The following is a 24,033-nucleotide window of genomic DNA, read 5'->3' on the forward strand; positions in this document are numbered from 1 at the left end:
TAAACTAGCTATTTTACTTTGAAACAATTTCTCTCTACCCAATATAGTGGATTTTATAACCCTTTCACCAGCTCGTTATGATATTTATTAGCCGGTATAAAGGAGCATCTTCCCCGGGAAAAAACACGGCATGATGATAACAGGAAATGGATTACACAAAATGCGCCATTCAAAATTCTGAAATTTATCAACTTGTCAGGTCATGTCAAAATGATCATGTAAAGATCTGGCTCCAGGATCATGAAACTGTCTTAAAGTCAAGTCAAAAAACAATGATGGGATTTCAGATTACAACTGCTATTTGAAAAGAAAATGTGTCTCATTCAACATGTTTAGATGGGTTGAAAAGTTTGAACTGAAATGCATGTACATGTAGGTCGAATAGCATTGGCTGATTCAAGGGGGTGCTGTCTTTTGTTTTCAATGTGAAGGTCAGGGTCATGTGAAATGGAAAGTAACTATTCATACCTGCTTTCTCTTGATATTATTCACTTCTTGGCCAGTGAGAATGTTATGAACCAGTCAGCAAGGCTGACAAACACTGATGCCACCCTCCTGCTGCATCTTCCAGCTGTAGATTTCAGCCATAGATTTGGAGATGGGGTGGAAAGCACCGGTCACCACAACCAGATATGAGAAGCTGCACCATTGCAGGTAGGGCCAGCGATCTCCTTGTAGGATGGGCTACCATGTTTTCTATCAGACCACAAAGGAAGAAAATGGTTGGTTGTTGGAATCTATACCTCGCCTATAACGCCTCATCTGTATGAACATGTATATCAAGAGCATTGAAGTGATTCCAAAATACTCTCGGTCGGGGCAGACATCTTCGTCATCGAACATCACACCCATTTTTTCTTATTTAACTTAAAAATGCAACCACTATGGCCATTTTGTATGAACTTTAGCAACAAGCTTTAAAAATTAAGACAGCATAATGGCAGTCTTGAAATTTTAGACAAAATACCATTCTTAAGTCTAAGTGATTTTTTTTTGTGATCCACTTTAGTGCAACTTTATTGGTTTTAGTCAATCTTAAATTTCAAGACAGTTTCATGTTCCCGGAGCCTGGGTAATCATTTAAAACCATTTTATTCCTAAATTGAAACACACAAAAATTATGATATTGATGAGAAATTATCTTTATTATTGACACGGTAACCAGGGAGACTGAGGGAATTCAAACGGCTCTATACTCTGTACAAAGTTTGTCGCCCGTAACGCCACAGGTGAGCGAGTGACCCATAATTCTGATCCTTTAAGATTTTGGATCACTCCAAATGCACTTCTAATGTAGATATATCAAAAGTTATATTGGATTAGTTTGTTTTTTTTATAGATGCAATTTTATCAAAGATGGATTATAACTCATCATGGGCATATGAAACCCAAAATAATTTGTCATAGAATTTTGTAAAACTACATGTATCTATGAATGTTTTACAAATCTTTACTCAGAATTTCAAAAGAAAAACATAATCTAATAGTTGAAATCCTTTAAAAATGACTTTTTATTGGTTCATTTCATGTACTGATGACTGATTTACCTTATTGTTTGATCAAATCTTTTGTAAACACAACAAATTCCTGCTTCATTAATGAGGCATCCGAAATCTTTTAAGTATCTGACCTTAATCAAATATTTCAACAAGTTTTTTTATAATGGTCATATTAGTTAGTGATAAACTTCGATTAATATATTTAATCTATGAATGAAATACCTTTTTAAAGATAACAAGTCTAAAATTGTGGCTCATGAGTCTGATCTTGTTAGGTGACTGTTATGATTCAACTGCCTCTGAAAGGTAATATTCACCCTATCCAAAGCATTGTATTCAACTCATAAAAGTCAATAATTGTTTACTGGGAATATTGCTCCTGACTAAATTCACCTTGTCCCATTTTTGCCTGTATAGAGCTTGTCAAGGGAGATAATTATGGTGTAATATTTTTCCCATTTTAAATTTGTCGAGAAAAGAAAGCGAACATAAAACAGGGATGAAAATTTCCCAGAATGCAATTCATGAACACACACAGTATTTGAATCCAAAGTCAATCACAAATCTTGGAAACATAAATCATGGTAGAAAATCCAATTGAGTCATTACATACCTGCATAGCAGTCCATGAAGCATAGAGCTGATTTTGTTTCTCCACTAGGAGTCAAGCACTGAGTGGAACACATCTTTCTAAAGTACAAATAATCAATTATGGTAATAAATGAATTTTTTAACAATTGATTATTGGTACTATATGAATTTTTTAACAATCCACAATTGTTGCTGTTTTGAAGAATTAACTATACCATATTATGTTCCATGATGGCATTACAGATTGGACCTTGGCTGAAGAAGAAGGAGCTTCCTTCTGTGAGACGATTCACGACATTGAATGAGAATTTCCTCAGTGAGTGTAAAAGGATGCTGAATGAGTACCTCAGTGTGAGTGAAACACTTTTCATACAATTGTTGTGTTTTAGTGATTGCCAGAACGTACTCTGTATAATCCAGTAGTAGAGGGGTTTATATATGCAAACGTTGTGTTGATGCATTGTGATGTCATCAGTTTCAGAGGATACCGATACAGAATCAGAAAACCAGTGTGGTGATCCAGAAAGTCGGATCACACTCTGTGAATTTTACAGTATCAAAACACGGATCATTGATGGGTATATAATAATACTCATATCCAACTGTAATTTGGTATATACATGATATATACATATACTTATTTGGATTTGTTTGAATAATTTTTGACAGAGTTATGCCCCATAGACATTAGAATCAGTTTCCACTTAGTATTCCCTTACAAATCATTATGAGAGAGGATACAGTAACAGACTGGTTGGTGTTTGGGTGGATATGTGTGTGTAACACTAAGATTGTAGACACTCAATCGATTTGATACTTCACAGGTAGTTTTGTTATCAAGATAGAAAGAACCCTATTGATTTTGAGGTCAAAGGTCAAGTTTACTACATGACTTCATAGAAAAAAGCTTGTAGACTCTACAGACCAGAATTTTTGCTCTATTGATTTGGTATTTTATAAGTAACTTTGTTATTCAGAGAGGAAGAACCCTATTGATTTTGGGGTTAAAAGTCAAGGTCACTATGGGACTTTATAGAACAAGCTTGTAGTTGCTCATTGCAAGGGGATATGCCCTGCCCTGTGGAGGTCTTGTTATCTTAGTCCTACACTGACATTTTCAATTCAAATGTTGGATATAGATAAGTCATGAGAATACTTTCGTAAAAAAAAATTTTTATAGAGTTATGCCCCTTTGAAAATTTAAAAAAAATTCAGTATCCACTTATTATCTCAGTCATATATGAACATTTTGAATTGAAATTTAGGGTATAGATGTATCATAAGAGTACACAGGTCAAGTTACTATTCTGTTCCAGTCAGATCATTTTTGGCAGAGTTATGCCCTTGGGCTTAGAAAATTTGCAATTATTCACAGTTTGGGACTTTTATATGTCCTGAAATTGTGTATGTCAAGTTCATATTTGGTTCTGGTTGAATAATATTTGGAAGAGTTGAGCCATTTACTTTGAAAAATTTCAAACAATTCACAATTTCCACTCGATATCTTAGTCATACATGGGCATTTTGAAATTTGGAATATAGAGATATCGTTTCGAAACACAGGTCAGGTACATGTACTTGTATGGATCTGGTTAACTTTTGGCAGAGTTGTGGTACTTAGGCAAGGGAATTCATGTCACTCCGACACGTATAATCGGAATTTTATTTTGTAGAAGAACGCACTCAATCTAGACGCGACACTTGATAATTCATTTCAGGAATGAATGTTTGTATTGGGGGGTAACCGTTATATAAACTAGGGAAGCATAGGGTAATTTGTTCAAGCTGAAAGACCACTGCTTTTATCAAGAAATGTTCAGACATTTCAAATGTTTTTGCTGTTTATATCTCTACAAGTTGTAATGATAGCCATTTCCTCATGAACATGCTGCAGTTGTAAACAATGTACATAGGAATTCAGATAAATATGATATGTCTTTCATAACAGCTGGGAATACCAACAGAAATGAAAGTAGAACATAAATGTAAAAAGTAAACTTCATTATTGAAATTACATGAGGGTATGAACTGCAATGCTTCATGCCAGCATACTTTTCATGAAATTATAATGCTTAAAATACATTAGAAAAGCATAGATTTATTACATACAAAACATTGATAATGTAAATATTTGACATTCTATGAGACATGCTTGTGACATTCAGAAAACCGGTTTAAATGCTTTAAGGAGAATCAAATTGTACATCATGATCTGTATTTTGTTATACTGGCATTGTACTGATTCATAATTTCTGTTGTGGAATAGGCCATTATGAAAGATAGCATGATGGCCCAGAGTGAGGCTCTGTATGGCTTCCTGACCCCCACACCCGAGTTTTTCTGGCACAGGAAACCAGAAAAAAAGAAAGAGTTCTTCATTACTTCCATTATCAAAAGGTAAACATTTTTAGCTCACCTGAGCTGTAAGCTCCGACATGAGAGAGTATTATGCAACCATAGAACCACACTACCAACAATGTAATGAAATGAATGAAGCCAAAGGTTAAAAATGTAGCAAGTTTTGTTACACACCTTCATTTTTTTTCATATATAAAACTAATACAATTTAGAACCAACATTTCAACTGTTAAATCAACTCTCACACTCCTGGTCTATTGACCAGTCAACAGTTTACAAACTGTTGACCGGGCACGGTCAGTTTACGAACTGTTGACCGGGCAATAGTCTGCTCTATTTCTATTGGCGACGCAAGTCGCGTGATTCTCGATATGCTGCTTTGTTTACATAATGGAGAGGTTCACGAATCTGACAGATGATGAAATACAGAATTTATTAGATGTGACGAAGAACAGAAACATAAAAAAAATGTAATTATTGATTAATTAGGATATTAGGTATGTTTTCTTTTAAACTAGTGGATACATTGATAAATTTTCGCAATCACTCTGAATTGTTAAAAGTTCAAGTCAACTAAGCATTTGCATCTACTAAAAACCTAAAACTGAAGGTGTACATATCAAAACAGTTATAGACTGTGTCCTCAGACAACAGCTGTTTTGTTTAACTCTCGAACGGATCTGTTGCCCTCAGCCTACAACTTCGGGCGACAGATCCATTCTCGGGTCAAACAAAACAGCTGCTGTCCTCAGACACAGTCAATAACTGTATAATATTCAATTGCTGTAAAAGTATGTGTTTCCAAAGAAGGTTTTGTGTGTTGTCAGTGCACACAGTTTAACAGCATGCACGGCTTCTCTTGTCATGATTTATGTTCTATTACATTTACAGGTTTTGTCTTTTTCTTTTTTTGTCTTATTTTTTTTTTTTTTTTGGTCTACCTTGCATTTTTAATGGGTAAAGATTAGTTTCTTGTAATTATCCAAAGAAAGGCTCTCTAAATTTTTACACAATATAATATTGTATAAATGCATGTGCACTTAAATATGGATTATGTTAATTCATTTTAAATAATTAGGAGTCTTATCAAACCAATCTGTACTTCTTTGTACAGTATCTCTGCAGGTTGGTTTTTTTTTTTATTATTATTATTATAATTCACTACATACATGATTTTATATAGTATGTAATGTATATGCCTTTTGATTGTGCTTTAGCTTGCCCATTGGCCAGTACAAGCAAGAGAGTGCAGATGAACTCAAACTTGTGGAGGAAGAGGATGATGGGTAATTTTCTGTGTTATTTGTGAAAAATACATGTAGTGGAAACTCTTGACATTGGGAAAATGTTATCAAAAATGTAGAGCCTTTTATGCAACTATCTTGGCACTATATATTTAAATGTGTAATATTATGTAGTGTGTACATGTACTTTCATCTGCACCAATGTCCACTGAAGCCTAACTCATTCCTCATTGGTAACCTTTGGAAATTCCATGATGGCATAGCAACAGAAATTGTAATGGATGAAAAATAAATGTGTACCTGCATTAATTTTTATACACACACACACACCCCCAGCAAAAGTTTGGGGGATGTTAGAATCACCCCCCACCCCCGTCCATCCTTCTGTTTTTGTATTGCACCAGAGATATTCTCTGATTCTATTCATCTATTCATTTAATTTCCCCCAGATTGTGTTGTAATGTTGTATACCATGTAAACAAGTCCACTTGATATTTTCAGATTGATTTACTCAATATTGTTAAAGTTGGTGTAATTGTCAGACCACATTTTACATTTACAAGCTGTCAACTTTGGAGGTTTATAGAGAGAATACTTTTTAAAAGTACCTGTTTACAGGGTTTAATTGACAAAGAAACGTTTTAATCATATTTGACCATAAATGGGATTACCTGCTTTTAGAAAATATTTCAGACTGCTATCTTACTGATAAATGAAGTTCATAGCTACACTATTTTAATTTACAACTCTTTGATCCACTTTTGATTTTAATCTAGAATTAATTTTGCAAATGCTATGATTTGTTGACTGCAGTTCAAAGTTGGACAGGAAAGATTCCATCGCTGAACCATTCTACAGATTGGTGGATGAGGTTTTTGAATGTCATGGTATGTTTAAATGGTTGAGACGGAGTTTCATCATGTTTGTGGAGGTGACTTTTGGAAGGTCTATTAATAGGTGCGTAAATGATTAGAGCACTCCTCAAGGTTTGTATGCAAAAGCCATTTCTGTAACTTATAAATGCCTTAGTGAATTGTCATTAAATGAGTTTGTAATTTCTTCTACAGTATTTTGTGATATGAATGTGAACTTAAAGGGCAAGATCAAAAGACTGATGTCGGATAAAAATATATACATGTATTCAAATAGTTAGGGGGAGGGAGGGTAAAAACTCCCATAAGTGTCTGTCATCCGACATTGATTACACGTTTGTGGAAAAAGACAAAAGATAAATGACTGTTGAAAACCACATGATATTACATTTCAATAGTTTTAATGTACACTTTCATTTGTGAATAAACAGTAGAAAAGGTATAAAGAGTGTTATTTATACTTGTATGTTTTTACTTGTTCTTGCGATTAGTTTCAACATTCGTCATATTTAGTTTTAATGGGGGGGTTGGGGGGGGTTGTCTTGATGAAAACTATGTGAATTTAGTTTTTTGTCAGACATTGAACTTTTGATCTTGCTCCTAAATGAGTTTTTTAAGTTAAATGTAAACAATTTCAAATGATGTGATATAACTTACCTGATACTTAAGCTTTGGCAGTTTTTCAAACTATAGCGAATCTAGGTTGTTGTGCAAGAATGTGGTATCAAAGTAAACCCAGGTAACTAAAGCACTTGGCATTAAGTGCTTATTTGTTGCAAAGTTACAACTTGCACATATGGTCAAACATGCAGTAATTCCTGTATACCCTCTTTCCTAAAACTTGTTAACGTGTGTTTGTGGAGGGGGGATATGATTAGCCCAAATACTTAAGCCACATTAATTATCATGAAATTCTGGTGTGACTTGTGGATTAAGTTTACTGACTTGGCAGGTAGCTGTTCTGGTATTTCTCTGGACAATGTTGATAATTTGCACATTCTAATCTCAATCACCTTGAAATATATATTTGTAATCTGCCATTTTTAGGGAAGTATGGACAAAACAGACACATGCATAATCGTATTGTTTTATTTTGTAGACAACTGAGGGAAACGGTGGATTGGGTGTTTTCAGAGAGTATGATCATTTACTACGTTACCCTGTTTAAGAACTCCATGTGGCCTAATGGCAAACTAGCCGAGTCTCCGCCCCCAAAGACAGACATACAGAAATTACAGACAAGGCTTGAAGCCAAAGAAAAGTTTTTAAATAACATACCAGGTATTTCTTTAACAGTTGATAAATAGCACAGATCATACTCCAGATCTAGTAGATCTCATAGCATTGATTTGAAATATCTGATGTGATAATTATTAATGATAGTTATATACCTTTTTAATTGTACAGTAGGCTATGATATAGACTGTCATCCACTAATGTGTGTACAAATGTTGATTACAAAAATTAATTAATGCTGGCATTTTTAATGAATTTACTCTCTAGATTGGTTTCATGACTAGCAACCAGATAGTGATATGATTGATGAATTGGAGACCTTTCATCATGGGGTCCCCAGTTTGTAACTTAACACATGAACATTGAGGGATAAGCAGTTTCTAAAAGTTCATGATATAAAATGTTTTCAGATGCAGTGAGAACACTTCTAGGGGAGGAGAATGGCAGAAGAGGGGCAATTAAAATGTTTGAGGTTTTACAAGATCCAAGACTGAATAAACATCTGTTTTATGTAAGTATAAATTTCACATAGTACTTATCAATTTTTATGTAATTTGTTAAATTAGATTGACAAATTCTATCTGTACATGGTTAGAGAAGGATTTTCTGTGTCATGGTTCACCACAGAAATAGAGAGTATTAGTGTGTAAACTCGTACCTTGTTAATCCAGATACCTTGCATGGTTTCAGACAAAACAGTCACAATATACAAAGTATCTGGATTATTGAATCCCATTTCTTAAAATGCCAAGAAACATTTTCCAGAATCTGAAGCATCCATTGTTAGTGCATGTCAGAATAAATGAAGCCTGGTTGGGCCCATTTTAATATAAACTCAATTACACAGTTTGAAAACTTGGTAACCACATGAATACAATGTACAAAGACGTACTGTATGTATGTGTAACAGTATGTTTATTAGTTTGACTTTTTACATTGTTTTGACCCAGGGATCTAATATTTTCCTACAATTTACAGTGGATGAAAGAGGGAGGGGGAATTATAGCTTTTTTCATACAAGCATATATATAACTACATGTATGTATGTTCAATTTCTTACTGGTACTACAGCATAACAGTCATTATATGTGCATTATATACAACAATGGCATTGGTCAAATCGATTTTGAATCTTTTCTCCTCTTTTTCCTCAATGCACCAGGTGCACTTCATAATGTCTATGTTCCTCCCTGTTGCTTTCTCCTCCATACCATGTAGTACATTAAGAGGATGGGGGTGTAATTTGGAGCACTTTCAATTTGGAAAACTGGGGAGACATTTGTATTTAACGAAAACAAATTATAATTTTAGGGTCTGTTGGAGGTTTTCTTGTTGGAACTCTACCCAGAACTTAAGGAAAGCCCAGAATCCAGAGATTGATGGACAATAGAAAACTATCTACAGAGACTCGTGGTTGAGATTTTTCACCATGTAAAATAATGGAATAGACAGGGTTAAAGTATGGGGTTGTGCAATTTAAAATAAAAGATTATGATTTTATTACATCTATGTATTTCTATGTGCAATATTAGTTGGTTATTCTATGTGCCTGGTAATTTAAACTGCACACATGATTTTGGAATAAACAGAAATATAATTCTTGAATTATGATTGTTATTTTGAAGAATATCTGAATGGTTGAAAAACAATGAATGTGAAGTAAGCCATTGTTGTAATATTTGAATATTTTATTGATAAAATTTCCAGAAATATTTTATATTCATTCAATACAGTATTTGTTAAGGAATCCTGATGCACTCAACACTAGGCACCCATTTCACAAAAAGGTGTAAATTTAGGGCGTAACTTTGGCTGAGTATTTCATTTACGCCAAAATTTAGGCCGGCCTAAATCGCATTCCACAAAGGAATGTAATACTGGGCATAAATCCGAGATAAGTACACTTGCCTAAGACCAGACTTTGAACATGCACAATTGCTATCATCGTGGGAAACGTTAATTACGCTTTGTTCCTCACTCCATCATGATGGAGAGAGGAACGAAGCGTAATCAACTGTGGGTTTCCAACATGAATTGCTATATGTTTTTGGTTTTGAGACTATTTTAAAACATTGAGATGGATCAGCTTTAAAGAAATCACAAACAAATTTTGCTGAGAAATTAACGAAATATACTTACAAATGTAATGCAATTGATAAATAAGTAAATATTTCATGATTATTTAAAGCAAATACATATTATTAGAGACATGTTATGTGCGTAATATCACAGGAATGGGTAATTCTGTCTGTGATAATGATATTAGGAGCTTATACTATTTCATCCCCTATTCAATGAAGAAAAAATCTTAATTTTAATAGGGGTGGTATAGTATAGACCCCTAATATCATTATTACAGACAAAATTTTGGTAACAAATAAATTGAAATTAAAGAAACACATATTTTAACATCAACTTTAAATTATTTTTGAAACAGAAATTTAAATTCTATTTTTTTAATTACATCAGTAAATGACCACCCACCGTAAAGAAGAATTGAATTCTATCGTTTATTCTTCTGAAGAATACTGCACATTTCAATAAACTATAATACATGTTTGTAGACTCAGCCCCATTGAGTTTCTATTGAGATCTGAATAAATTTATTAAGCTGTAGTTATGTAAATGAGGTTTTTAAAGCGTGAATACATGAAATGTCAAACTATAATTTTATTTACTGTTTGGGAAAAAGCCATGTATTTACACCACCTACATTGTTCTCTTATTAAAGTTTAAAATAATTTATGTATTGAACTATGTTATTATAATCAGACCATTGGCGGATTTAAGGGCGGTGCAGCCCCCTACAAATTTCGAATTGTAGGTAAACCTGGTCTCTTGCTTAGAAAAATGTGAATGATAAAAGAAGCAAAAATTTCTTTCACTCTTGGAGACTTTTTATTGGGAGAACTTGCATTTGTTCCAAAACCCATAAAATTTGCGTCATTTTATTAATTTCATCTTATCAAAAATGACTACATAGGAGACATATTTCAAGCCGTATAAAATCTGTTAAATCCAGGAGCTTCCGGGGGCTCAAGGCGGCTCCCAGACCCCCTACCTCATTAAGTTGCCCCCCCCCCCTCCCCCGCTAACTGCAATTCCTGGGTCCGCTTCTGCACTAAGCAAAAGGTAGGTCCACATGTACATGTATTACATATTTTTTTCAACATGTATAACTTCTAGATTTCAACAGTGTATAGCAGAGAAGCATGTACATTGTATTTTCATGCATTACTACTGTCATCTGATTCAATATTCAAGACAATAGCATATTCACAGAGTAAAACTCACAGGTGCTTTGGTACATACAAATCAAACCTTATATATGTATGTATAAGGTTAGATGTTTATTCATATATTATGACGAAAGCACCTGTAAGCAAAATCGGTAAATGAAAACCTAATTGGACGGCTAATGAAATACAAGTGCTAGCATCATCAATTCGCGAAAATGGTGATATTCTGTTTGCAAAAGTTTCTAGTGATATCAGGGAATCTGGAACGAAATTGCCAAATAGTAAGTAGTTTAGTCTTTCAAAAGATGAAATATACCAGAAGTTCATATGATTATTAAAAGGAAAGAATGCTAGAACATTCATTATTGGAATTTAACACACACACACTTCCCCCGAAATTTAAAATAAGGACTCGATATGCAGTCGTTACCCTCTTTCATATATTATTATCATAACTTGGAGGATATAAAAATTGTAGGTCAGTAGATACAATTTCTTTTTTTAACTTGGTTGATTAGAAGGAATAAATCTCTAGATGGTCAATATTCATGATCCTTGCTTGTAAAATAAAATTATTCTAAAATATGCGTGTAACATTACGATCCATGATTTTTGTATTTGAATGAAAGTCAAATTAAAACATTTCAAAAATGAAAGCTTCCAATATTATCATCAGATATACATGTACAGTAGTAGCTGCAATAATGTAGCCCTCTCTGATTTTTTTTTTTTTTTTTAACGTCAGAATAAAAAAAAATTGGATAGGGCTACATTATTGCAGCTAGTACAGTAGTTGTCCATAAGTTTGTTCTCAGAAACATTTTTCATTATATATTTCATACAAAACAACAATTTTTCTATTTATTCATAATTTGATTCAGAGTCAATTTGACCGGTCTCTGAAAACCATTTCTCTGCCGCTGTGTTGCTTCAAAATCAACACCGTCTCTATTATTCGTTCAGTAGTTTACAGACTAAGAGTTACACCTAGTCGTGAGCAGATCTAAATTTAAGGTGGCTCACTACACCCTGAAATAATTTCTCAAATCAGTACGAATTGATTTAATTGTATAACAAGATATATAGTATGTATAAATGCCCTTAAAAAGGACAGAAAATATGCAGATTTGGATAAAAACATTTTGAAAAATTTATTTCAACACATGAACAAAAGACTGACGGATTTGAACTCGAGATATGCGGTTCACCAGCCCAATCCTTTAACCACTTAGCTACGAGTCGATGATAGACATTCACAAACAAATCGATCAGTACAAATATTTAAATCGCCACCATGTGACGTAGTGTCATAAAGAGTATAAGCTTTAGTGTAGTGAGCCACCTTAAGCCATAAATTTAGTCGAGTGCAAACGTAGTCTGTTCTATGAAACGCAACTTAGTCCGGCTTTATGATTTAGTCCTGTTTTTACGCCGACTACCCTTACGTCTGGTCGTAGGCCTCTTTGTGAAACGGCAGATTCAAGTTTTAAAATCATAAACCCCGGAGGTAGGATGGGACCACGATAGGGGATCAAAGTTTTACATGCAAATATATAGAGAAAATCTTTAAAAATCTTCTTCACTTGCAAGAACCATTCGGCCAGAAAAATTTACATTTACAGGAAAGCTTCTTGACATAGTGTAGATTCAAGTTTATTAAAATCATGCCCTCTGGGGTAGGATGGGGCCACAATATGGGATCAAAGTTTACATACAGATGCATAGAGAAAATCTTTAAAAATCGTCTTCTCAAGAACCACTGGGCCAAAGAACTCTACATGAACATGAAAGCTTCCTTATATAGTGCAGATTCAAATTTGTAAAAATCATGGTCCTTAGGAGTAGGTTGGGACCACAATAGGGATCAAAGTTTTAGATGCGAATATATAAGGAGAATTTTTAAATATGGGCCAAGGTGACCCAGGTGAGTGATGTGGCCCATGGGCCTCTTGGGGTTTTTTTTGTATTGTTTTTTGTATTTTTTTTTTTTTTTTTTTTTTTTTTTTACTATTATTTTGTAGCTATAGTCTCTCTGAAATGCGCGGATTCTCTGACCATCCCAATTTCGATATCTGTAAATGTTTCACGTTTTTTGTAAGCTCTAGAGATTGGCCTTCTACTGGTATAATAAATACCAGCCAGAGAGAGTGGGTTCAGATTCTTTTGAAAACTTTACACTTCTTTTATCTTCTGTACTTTGCAAATTCTGAATTTTCAAGATTTGTTCTTCTTGAAACCAGCATTAATAGGCTACCTATCTTTAGTTTGGTTGTGACATTTCGTTATTACTTACATGTATAATAGAAATTCATTTTGATGTTATAAAAACTATATACTTTATGTAATTCATAACCTTAGGAGAGAGAGTCCCCTAACATTTGGTGCAGAAGTATCGTAAGAGTTTATAGCCAGATCCTATGCATGCAATATATTCTTTTTATGTCACTTGAGTCGCGTGGGTGACCTATTCCTATAATTGCCTGTTCATCATCATCATCATCGTCCTTCATGCATTGTTAACTTTTGAATATTTTTTTTTTTTTTACTAATTCTCAGAAACTGCATGGCCAATGTTCACCAAAATATGCTATGGCTCATCATTTGGAGTAGGGGAACAAAAACTTAATCCCATTGGTCCCTGGCCTTTTAGGGCTTCAAGGATAGGGCTGAAACCTTCAGAAATAGTACACAACCTTTTTTAAAAAATGTTTTATACTACTCACAAGAGCATCTCAATCTAATTAAAATTAGACTTGTGTATCCGCTCCTCTACGATACGCTTCAATTCTCAATCTAATTAAAATTAGACTTGTACATATCCGCTCCTCTACGATACGCTTCAATTCTCAATCTAATTAAAATTAGACTTGTACATATCCGCTCCTCTACGATACGCTTCAATTCTCAATCTAATTAAAATTAGACTTGTACATATCCGCTCCTCTACGATACGCTTCAATTGAAGCGTATCGTAGAGGAGCGGATATACAAGTCTAATTTTAATTAGATTGAGGAGCATCTTATCCGTTCTGTTCTCTATCACACATGTATTTATATATGTGTGATAGAGAACAGAGCGGATAAGATGCTCATGTGACCGAATGTTGAGATTTCCGCATGCTAATACTCTCGCCACACTTTGTATTTATACCCGATGAAACATCAATACGTATTGTGATGTAACAGTAGCTAACTCCAAAGTCCAGTTCTTTGATATAGACCTACACATATAGATACTGAAATCCAATACACCATAGATCGTAAGTGTTGCGAACTTAATTATCGTGCAGCTTTGGTAAACATCTGTCTCCTATTCTGCAAAATGAAGAATTTTTATCGGTAAACAAACTGAATATAATTAATTTAGTGCTGTGCGGCTTGTAAGTACGCGCTCAAAATCAGAAGAGGCAGAGTTCGCTCAGGTTTGTAACACTTGATGTTGAGGAAATTCGAACTATGAATAATTTTTTCCCACTTAATTTTTATAAGGCAATTTTTCGTACGTTTCTATACTGAAGTAACGTGCATTGGTATAAAAAAAAGAAGAAGCTACGTTTCCGAATCATTCCTATATCTCTATTATTATGTGCATGAAATTGGAAGAAAAAATGATTAAGAATCGATTTATGATTCTTCGTTCGAATTTTCTCAATTGTTTACATTGGATACATCCATACATGGTGCATACATAGTCCTCTACACTACTGGGGTGCGTCTTAATTGTTCTCTTTAGAGAAGTCGAGAGGCATAGCCTTCATGAAGGTTATGCCTCTCGACTTCTCTAAAGAGAATAGGGTGTGTCTAAGATCGTAGCGGCTAGCCTAGCTGCTATGCTAGATATCTAGGTGTATGTGTATTGAACGCACTGTATTAAATCAACGCGTAGGGCTAGTTCAGATGTATGTTCAATTTCGTAACTGGATCCATGGAAGCGTAGGTACACTGTACCTTCCAAAATGCTGGAGGTGGGATTCATTTCCTGGAAATCGTTATCGACATTGTGTAGAAGATGAATTCCATTTTGTATTTGACTGCATAGCATACCAACACTTAAGAAAACCATTCATAGAGTCCATGAACATTTTGTGCAAGAATTTTATAAACCTGTGTAATAGACAAAAATTTATCTGGCTTATGAGCAACGAATGTAACAATATTATTGAAAAGTTTGCCAATTACATATAGCTGTTCATTACTAAGAAAAGTTGATTTATCATGAACTTGTAAATTTTATTTTTCATCTATCTTTTGGATAATCACTCTTTTATGATTTATGTATATGAACTCTGTATTCTTTGTATGCCCTCTGGGCCCAAAATTGGAAATAAATTACTTACTTACTTACTTTGAAGCAATTAAATATCCATCTTCAACTCCAACTCGAGAAGAACAAAATAAAGTTATCTAAAGGTCTATATATACTCCATGAAGCGCGCATCATAATGCTGACGTGAAGCGTTGCTGTTCATACCCTCGTGCATTATTTTCAAAAATAAAATTTATTTTATATCAGTTTTCAATTCTGTCGGAATCCCAATCCGTTAAATAGTCGAAATATATTTATCAAGATTCATACATTGTTTTCATGAGGAAATGGCTATCATTTTGTTATTGGTAAAGATATTGAAAGCAAAACCATTCTTGATTGGAAATGTAAATATTTTAGGTAAATCGTGGTCTCTTGTTTAGAAAAATGTAAACGATAAAAGAAGCAATAATTTCTTCCATTCTCAGAGCAATAAATGACAAAATCTTTTTTATTCATTGAATTACTTTTATTGAGAGAACTTAACATTCTTTCCAAAAGCCCTAAAAATTTGCGTCATTTTATTGATTTTCCTGTATCAAAATGACAGAAAAAAAGTAAAAATTACTACATAGTTCTAAGACATATTTGAAGCCCTATAAAATTTGTAAAATCCAGGAGTTTCTGGGGGCTTGGCCTTATGGGCTCCACTAGGGCTTCGCCCTGGACCCATTGGGTACCTCAAGGCGGTCCCCAGACCCCCTGCCTCATACAGTTGCGCCCCCACCGCAATTCCTAGATCCGTCCTTGCATGTAGTCCTGTATATATACTAATTAATCCCTGTCACTAATTCGATCATTTTGTTGGTTTAAAAGCTTGAAGTACATTCAGAACAATTTTCTGTAATGGGGAATTCCCCTTACCAAAATATAAGCCCTGTGCCATATAAATAATTAATCAATCGAGAATAGTTTGAATTCATTTCCCAAAATTGTTCAAGAACATATTATAAAAAAAAATATGGTGTAATCGATATATCTAACATACTGGAGGAAGTAAAGAAAAAGTTGTGAATTTTTTTACACTGTTTTAATTCTAAAATTTCAAGAAAAAGTAGTTGTGAACTTCTAGCACACTGTGTACCGCAAGTGGCATTAGCTAACAGCTCCGGCACACTGATTTGTTTGCTGCAAACTTGCGGCATATTTGCAGCAAACTTTGGAAAGGGTCATCGTTGTGTATCTAATCCTCACAATCAAAATAGCGATGAAATATGGCATTTTTTTTTTTACCATATCTTGATAGGGGATCCAAGAAATGATATTTACATTGCCAATGTTATCTTACAAATTGTAATGCTAGCCATTTCTTCATGTATGCGTTGCAGTTGTACATTCTAAACAATGTGTGTTTGAATCTTCATAAATATAGTAAGTCTATTTTAGTGACTGGGAATTCCGACAGAAGTGAAAGTAGAACGTAAATATAAGAAATAAATTTTATTTTTGAAGACACGTGAGGGTATGAACGCGCTTCATGAAGTATGCCGGTGTGAGAAGTCGCAGTTTATATGTACCCTCATGTATTTTCAAATCAGATGCGTGTCATTGATCCCTATAGTAATTTTGTAATGCTCACGCATTTATTTTCAGGGGATTGTATTTTGACAAGTCAGTGTCCTGATAAACATGAAGTCTGGACTCTGTGGTAAGTCCACATACGCTAATTGTGTAGTTTTAATTATTTTAAAGATGCGTAGCGATAACATCAATGAAATATATTATATATAAAAACAATGTTTAATCACACCTGCGCTTTATCATTTCTACAGCTAAATTTAGATTAAATATTAAACTTTTGACTGTATTTTAAAGAAATTTTTTAAAGATGTTATAGAAACAGTCACACGCAAACAATGTTATTGCCACCTGCTTATAAATTTTTGATGTTTTACATATTCTCCATACATTAGTATGTACCGAATGTCGTCCTTTAACCATTTTTTTTTTTATACCCTTCGCAAACGAGCTTTATGGGGTTTGCATGGTGCCGTCCGTTAACAGACATTTTTTGTGAGAAATTATTTGGACAATTTTGATTTATATTTTTAATTGTTACCCCCAAATTTTGTGGAGATGTTGTAAACCCTGGTACCTGCGCACCTGCTATTGTTTAAATTTGAGAATGATGTTCTAATTCTTTCAATACTACACAAATGTAACTGCCGGCTGCCACTTAAGACCGGCCGCCACCATGGTCACTTATTATCTAGCGGCCGCCATCTATTTAACAACCGGTCGTCTCTCTCTCTCTCTCTCTCTCTCTCTCTCTCTCTCTCCATTCACTATTAAAGGGGGATCGGCCAATACATGTATATGCAATCAGACTGCATGTATATCGTACTTTGCAAGTGAAAATAACCACAAGCTCTCCACGTTTTAAAGATATGTAATTTTAAAAAAAAAAAAAAAAGGTATTCCTGTAAGCAGTTGTTTGAGAGCCTGTGAAAATAACCAACTTTGCATGTTAAAATAACAGAAAATCAACGTTGTCAAGAAAAGTGGGGATGGTTTAAGGCATATCTCTCCTGGTTCTACATGCCTGACACTTTGGTATATTTAGTAGCATTAATATTTTCTCATGCTTACATCCTAATCTCGGTTGAAATTCGGCTCGGTGAAATGTTTGGACTGACGACTTCACCAGGCATCATTCAGTCACGCCGAATCTCAACCGAGATTTATGGAGCGCTAAATTAACATAAACTCAAATAGTTGAAGGTATCTTCAATTATTTAAAGACATCATCAATACAATTAATGCTCTCTTTAATTGAATTAATGCGCGCATTAAATCAATTATTGCTCTCATCAAATGAATTAATGCGCGCATTAAATCAATTATTCCTCTCATCCATTGAATTTGTGCGCGCATCAATTGAATTAATGAAAGCAATAATTGATTTAATTCGCGCATTAATTCAATTATTGCTCTCTTCAATTCAATTGATGAGAGCATCAATTTCGTAGAAATGTTGCTCGAAATAATTACTTTAAAGCTCATTATAAATAATTTGATTATCTCTTTAATTCAATTGAAGATATCTTTAATTATTTACAATGCTTTTGTATAAGGAAGTAATGCGCGCATCAATTATTTTAAAGAGAGCAACAATTCAATTAAAGAGATCATTAATTTAATTGTGGATATGTTGAATTGAAGATATCTTTAATTATATATTGCTCTCTCTCTAAAAGAATTATTGCTCTCATCAAATGAATTAATGCGCGCATCAATTCAATTATTGCTCTATTCAATTGAATTGCGCATCAATTCAATTGTTGATATCAATTTATTTGAAGAGATCATTAATTCAATTAAAGCGCACATCAATTCAACTGAAAAATTAATGCTATCATCAATTCAATTAATGCGCGCAATAATTCAGAATTGAATAGATCATTAATTATTCGAAGATATCTTTAATTAAATTTTTGCGCGCATCAAATGAATTGATGATATCTTCAAATAATTGAAGATATCTTCAAATGATATCTTAAATTATTTGAGTTTATGTTAATTTAGCGCTCCATAGAGATTAGCTCACATCCATCTTTCATTTTGAAAAAAAGGAGAGAGAGGGAAAAAATGTCTTGGTAATATTAATTTAACTGGTGGTCGCCAGTTACAATCCTGCCAGATGAATTAATTGGCGGCCCGCTCCGGTTGAATAAGAGACGGCCGCCAGAAAATGAATGGTTGCCAGCCACAGACAAATGTGACAGTCGCCAAATTAATTTAGATACTAATTCGCTACCCTGGCACCTACGGCTTCCAATCAACATGTAACATATATTTGCAATATCGGTATATGTAACTGTAAAATTGTCAAATGTCAAGATCATCTGGAAAAACACAGATTAATGTGGTAGTCAGACGGGTTCGATGGCTATATATATAGCTCAGGTGGTAGAGCAACTGACTAGGTTCAGGGGACCGAGCAGATGCATCCCCCTTTTCTGTTACAAATGGACTCAAAGGTGGTTTATGACTATATGATGTGTCCTGATCCTGACACAATGTCATTTTGACAATGTCAAGGTTACGAGGAGAAAAGAAGAACATTCTTGTCTAAACCATACCTTTGGAACAGAAAACTTTACATGTGACATCATTATATTTGGCACTAATGGACTGCTGTTTCATAATCATGTTTCAAGGTTATATGTACGATGTCTTACTTTTGACAAGTTCAGTTGTCAATGATATACAACACAATAAAACACACTGTTCTTTTCATATGTTGAGGTGAAAACACCTGATATCAAAGAAAGCTCGTGTTGTCGTCTCATTAAATGTGTAATTATATCCTTGTTCCTCTCTTATCATGGCATTGTCCAAGTGTCCCTTGGTCAACATCCAGTTCCAGTTATAATTAAATGTTGTAAGCTTTTGATACACAATTCCCTCGCATGATTTTGATGGTATATTTATCATAGAAAACTAATTAGTTGTGTGTGCTTCTGAATTAAGACAACTCTGTCGTTTATGCACTTCGGAATATACTGCTGTATTATGCATAGGCCTTTTGTGTATATTTCAGATGAATCTTTTGCCAAAAAGTGCAAAGTTCAGTACATTGGATTCTTGACGGCTTTTCTCTCCACCATTTTCTTCTTCACGTCATACAGGATAGAAATGGTACATAAGGAAACCTGGACAGTCCCTTTGATGAAAGAGAACTCCCACGATAAACACTCATTTATTCCAAGCAACAAAGGAAACGAAACACTCCTAATGGTTGTTGACTACAGGGAAGAAACGGCTAGAATCAGCCATAATGGAACAAGAGCCAATGACCCATATCTGATAGAGTTGATTCGTAAATACTGGATCAGACCTCCTCCCACTGGACCCTATAAATTCAAGTCGACAAGGACAGACTACTCCACCCATGGCCAGTCACTTGTTATTGACAGCACACTAAAGAATAAAGTAAGTTATGATGGGAGAAATGATTGTGCTGCTAGGACAGACTGCTATTTGTATGCAGCTCAAAGTTCACAAACGATCTTGGTGCTGTAATTATCACATAGTGAGTATGGCTTTATGATCAGATTTTGTCCCTCTTGAGTTTAATGTATAATTCAGTTAACAATGAGATTTTTCTTTATAAAGGAAGGTGGATTTTATGTGGAATGCGGAGCTTGTGATGGAGAATTTCAATCAAACACTCTCTACTTAGAGTTGAGGAGAAAGTGGACAGGTTTACTGATAGAGCCCAATAGAAACAACTACAGGGAACTTCTGAAGACCAATCGAAGGGCATATTACATCAATGCTTGTCTCAGCCCTTATAACCACCCCGCTGTGGTAAATATGTTCATGTAACTGGTTTTTATGTATCCTGTCTATATTTAATACACTGCAGTACATATTCTCATTTCTAAAAATATCTTTTTCTATATGCCTTAGATTTTTAATGTTTGAAATAGACTATGTTTTATGCAAAGGGGGCATATTGTTTTGCAGGTGTTGGTATACAATATGTTGTGTGCTCAATATCTTAAGAGCCCTTTGCTTGGAGGACATCATACTTGTTATTTTAGTTTCTCCCAATGAGCAGATGACCCCTATTGATTTTGAGTCAAAGTCTGGGTATATGAAGATATTTTCCACTCTATTTTGAAAACCATTTGCTCGACAGGCATCAAATTTGGTATAATGGGTCTAGGAGTAGATAATCCCTATTGGTTTTGAGATCCAAAGGTCAAGGGTCAAATTGGATATGGTAAGATATTCATGATATTGTCTGCTCAATATCATGAGAGTCCTTTCCTTCACATGCATCAAACTTGATACAGATTCCCCTAAGAAGTAGATGTCCCCATATACATTTTGAGGTCAAGGGTCAAACTGGACAAAGAAAAATATTGTTTGTTCAATATCTTGAAAACCTTTTGTTTGACATTCATTAAACTTGGTATACTGGTACTCCTAAAGAGTAGATAACCCCTATTGGTTTTTAAGTAACAAGGTTAAAGATCAATAGTCATACTACTCTGGACATATTAAGATATTGTCTGCTCAAGTTTTTGAGAACCCTTTGCATGTAAAACTTATACGGTACCAATTTTGATGCGCCAGATGCGCATTTCGACAAATAATGTCTCTTCAGTGATGCTCAACCGAAATGTTTGAAATCCGAAATAACTATGAAATTTTAAAGCTAAATATAGCCAAAAACAGCGTGCCAAAAAAGTGGAGCCAAATTCGTCCAAGGATAAGAGCTATGCATGAGGGAGATAATCCTTCATTTTGAAATAAATTTCTAAATTTTATAACAGCAATTAAATATACATCCGTATTTTCAAGCTAGTAACGAAGTACTTAGCTACTGGGCTGTAGAGACCCTCGGGGACTAACAGTCCACCAGCAGAGGCCTCGACCCAGGGGTCATAATGTAAAACTTATACGGTACCAATTTTGATGCGCCAGATGCGCATTTCGACAAATAATGTCTCTTCAGTGATGCTCAACCGAAATGTTTGCATGGCAGACATCAAATTTTGTACACTGGTTCTATCTAAGGAGTACAGTAAGAACATACTTATAACAAACACACCCATGCTTATTAGGAAGTGATATTTATTCTCCTAAGAGAGGAAAATAATGAAAATTGTATCGGTTGTAGCGAAGTTTGGTTATGACGAACGGTTTCATGCTGGCCCTGGAGGATCGTTATAACCGTGTTTTACTGTAGATGACTCGTATTGATTTTGAGGTCACAAAGGTCAATGATCAAACTACGTGTACTATTATCAACTCAATATCTTGACAACAGGGCCAGAGTAGGAATTTTGCGAGAAGCATCAATCGCGAAATAAAGTTACTCGCTTTTAATTTTCTTTTGCTAAAATACATGCAAGATTCACAAACGGCTCGCGAATCCATGTTCACGCGATTTGACGTATACGAGTCATTTTGTCATATTAAGTACTCGTGTAATATACAGTAATTTATTGGAATATGTAAGAAATATCCTTATCAAGAATTATAAGAGTACAGTTTGTTACATTTATGTCATTCCAACACATCTAGTCTGCAAACCTTGAACCCAGAACAAAGTCACAGTTGGTGTAAAGTTTACAATATTATTGTTACAAACTTGTGAGTCTTTATGAATACAGTAACTCAGGTGGGCATTGTGGTGTAATGTCCTTCTGTTTTATGTTGTAGATGAAGTTCAAAGAGGATTGGGCAGTTGGACATCTAGAAGAAAAACCAGGGTCTAAAACAGTTGATGTTCAGTGTTTTCCATTCTATTCTATTCTTTTGGCCTTAGAGATCAGTCATATAGATGCTTTTAGTTTAGATGTTGAAGGGGCAGAGGTGTTGATTTTGGACACAGTGCCATTCGATAAAGTGGACATAAGCATGATGAATGTTGAATATCAGCATGTCAAAGGTGGACCCGGTTTTCTACAGCAATACTTGGAAGGCAAAGGCTATGTCACTGTCAAGAAAGTGTTCAGGGATCTCATTGTGAAGAGGAAAGGGTTGAACTAAACAGTTTGCTTTTAGCTCACCTTGACAACACTTTGTTTGCTGCATGTAACCCGTATTTTATGATAAAGTTATCACTCAAATTTTGGGCCCCATATAACTAAAAAATAAAAAGAAACAAGATGAGATTGTGAAACACTGATGCCCTCGGATGGCATCGTTGCAAACCACGAGATGATTGTTTCATTCCATTCCACCATCGCAAATCACGGGTTAATGAACAATAACCCGTGGTTTGCAACGATGCCGGCCAGCAGCAAGTAGTTTTGTGGTTGTTTGGGGTATATATTATGTTGTGTCTCCTATAAATGATTTCTGATTGTATATCTACATTTTCCAAAATGATGCCAGTAATAAATCTTTGATGTTTCATTGCTTATAATTCTCGATAAAACTGACATTCAAGGGACCTAAGTTCAAATTGAAATGACAAAAACAACTTATTCAATTGGCGTTATGGGAGCAATCATCAGTGCTGATGTCAAAGACATGGTTGATTCTACCAAATCGACGCGGATACTGTTATATGTCTCTGATACTATGGAGAAGCTTTCCTTAGTAGAGAAGCTCTTGTATCTCTTGGAATCATCCACACATGGTTCCCAGGTACTCCCTTAGTACCCCATGACAATAACGCATCTGTAAAAGACTGTTATGGCCTCTTGCAGTTGTCCAAGGCGTCAACGGGAACCACCTCCACAGCCGAGCAGGTTACCCCAGTGTTGCAGGCTACTGTGAAGCATGTAGAGGCGATGAAGGAGTAGCTTCTTGACTATTACGGAGCTAGTGTTTAATGTGTGGGAGCATCAACCACTGTCACTTATGGAGTGCGAGCCTCTCCAAATGCCACACCCGTGGTTGTCCATAAGCCAGCACTAGTTCCAGTTCACTGCCAGAAAGTTTTGGTGTCCTCAAGCGGGTCAGTCCCAATACACCCACCACATGGTGCTCAAGTATGGTTGTCGCTGACAAGGCTGATGGTACCTTCAGAAAGACAGCTGACTTGCAACCACAAAATCGATGTTCCGTTCGCCAAACTCACCATGTTCCAAGCCCTTTCCACCTTGCAGATCGTGTTCCTCAGGGCACATAGAAACAGTGCCAGATGCCTGGAATGGATACCATTCTGTGCCGATACGTGAAAAAGACAAACATTTCACAACGTTTATTACCCTATGTGAA

The 24,033-nt window shown here is 34.9% G+C and overlaps 2 protein-coding genes across 6 annotated transcripts in view; both read left to right on the forward strand.

The window, feature by feature from the left end:
* LOC125679105 (sorting nexin-25-like) overlaps window positions 1-9,405 on the forward strand; it is a 30,391-nt gene extending 20,986 nt beyond the window's left edge. For all 4 annotated transcript variants that reach the window (XM_056153919.1, XM_056153920.1, XM_048918057.2 and 1 more), the window contains exons 18-24: window positions 2,334-2,441; window positions 4,357-4,487; window positions 5,666-5,734; window positions 6,506-6,649; window positions 7,664-7,845; window positions 8,211-8,311; window positions 9,112-9,405. In XM_056153919.1, coding sequence (XP_056009894.1) covers window positions 2,334-2,441; window positions 4,357-4,487; window positions 5,666-5,734; window positions 6,506-6,649; window positions 7,664-7,845; window positions 8,211-8,311; window positions 9,112-9,180 — 804 coding nt within the window. In that variant the 3' untranslated portion in view covers window positions 9,181-9,405. The remainder of the gene's footprint in view (window positions 1-2,333; window positions 2,442-4,356; window positions 4,488-5,665; window positions 5,735-6,505; window positions 6,650-7,663; window positions 7,846-8,210; window positions 8,312-9,111) is intronic.
* A 2,994-nt stretch (window positions 9,406-12,399) lies between these two features.
* On the forward strand, window positions 12,400-23,223 carry LOC125679115 (uncharacterized). Of its 2 annotated transcripts, none has more exons than XM_056153921.1 (5): window positions 12,400-14,461; window positions 16,939-16,993; window positions 19,889-20,280; window positions 20,464-20,658; window positions 22,525-23,223. In XM_056153921.1, the coding sequence occupies exons 2-5, from the start codon at window positions 16,975-16,977 to the stop codon at window positions 22,852-22,854; spliced, it is 936 nt and encodes a 311-aa protein (XP_056009896.1). In that variant the 5' UTR covers window positions 12,400-14,461; window positions 16,939-16,974; the 3' UTR covers window positions 22,855-23,223. The 2 variants fall into 2 exon arrangements, with proteins under 2 accessions (XP_056009896.1, XP_048774034.2); XM_048918077.2 differs by having other exon boundaries at window positions 12,400-14,299.
* Window positions 23,224-24,033: the final 810 nt, after the last annotated feature.

Source organism: Ostrea edulis, chromosome 2 (genome assembly GCF_947568905.1).
Source record: "Ostrea edulis chromosome 2, xbOstEdul1.1, whole genome shotgun sequence".
NCBI classification, from domain to species: Eukaryota; Metazoa; Mollusca; class Bivalvia; order Ostreida; family Ostreidae; genus Ostrea; species Ostrea edulis.

Excerpts from the sequence above, each read along its gene's own strand:
- LOC125679115 (XM_056153921.1), top strand. Across the intron at positions 20,281-20,463 it reads ACAGCACACTAAAGAATAAA|GAAGGTGGATTTTATGTGGA; the intron begins GTAAGTTATGAT and ends TTCTTTATAAAG. Across the intron at positions 20,659-22,524 it reads CTTATAACCACCCCGCTGTG|ATGAAGTTCAAAGAGGATTG; the intron begins GTAAATATGTTC and ends TTTATGTTGTAG.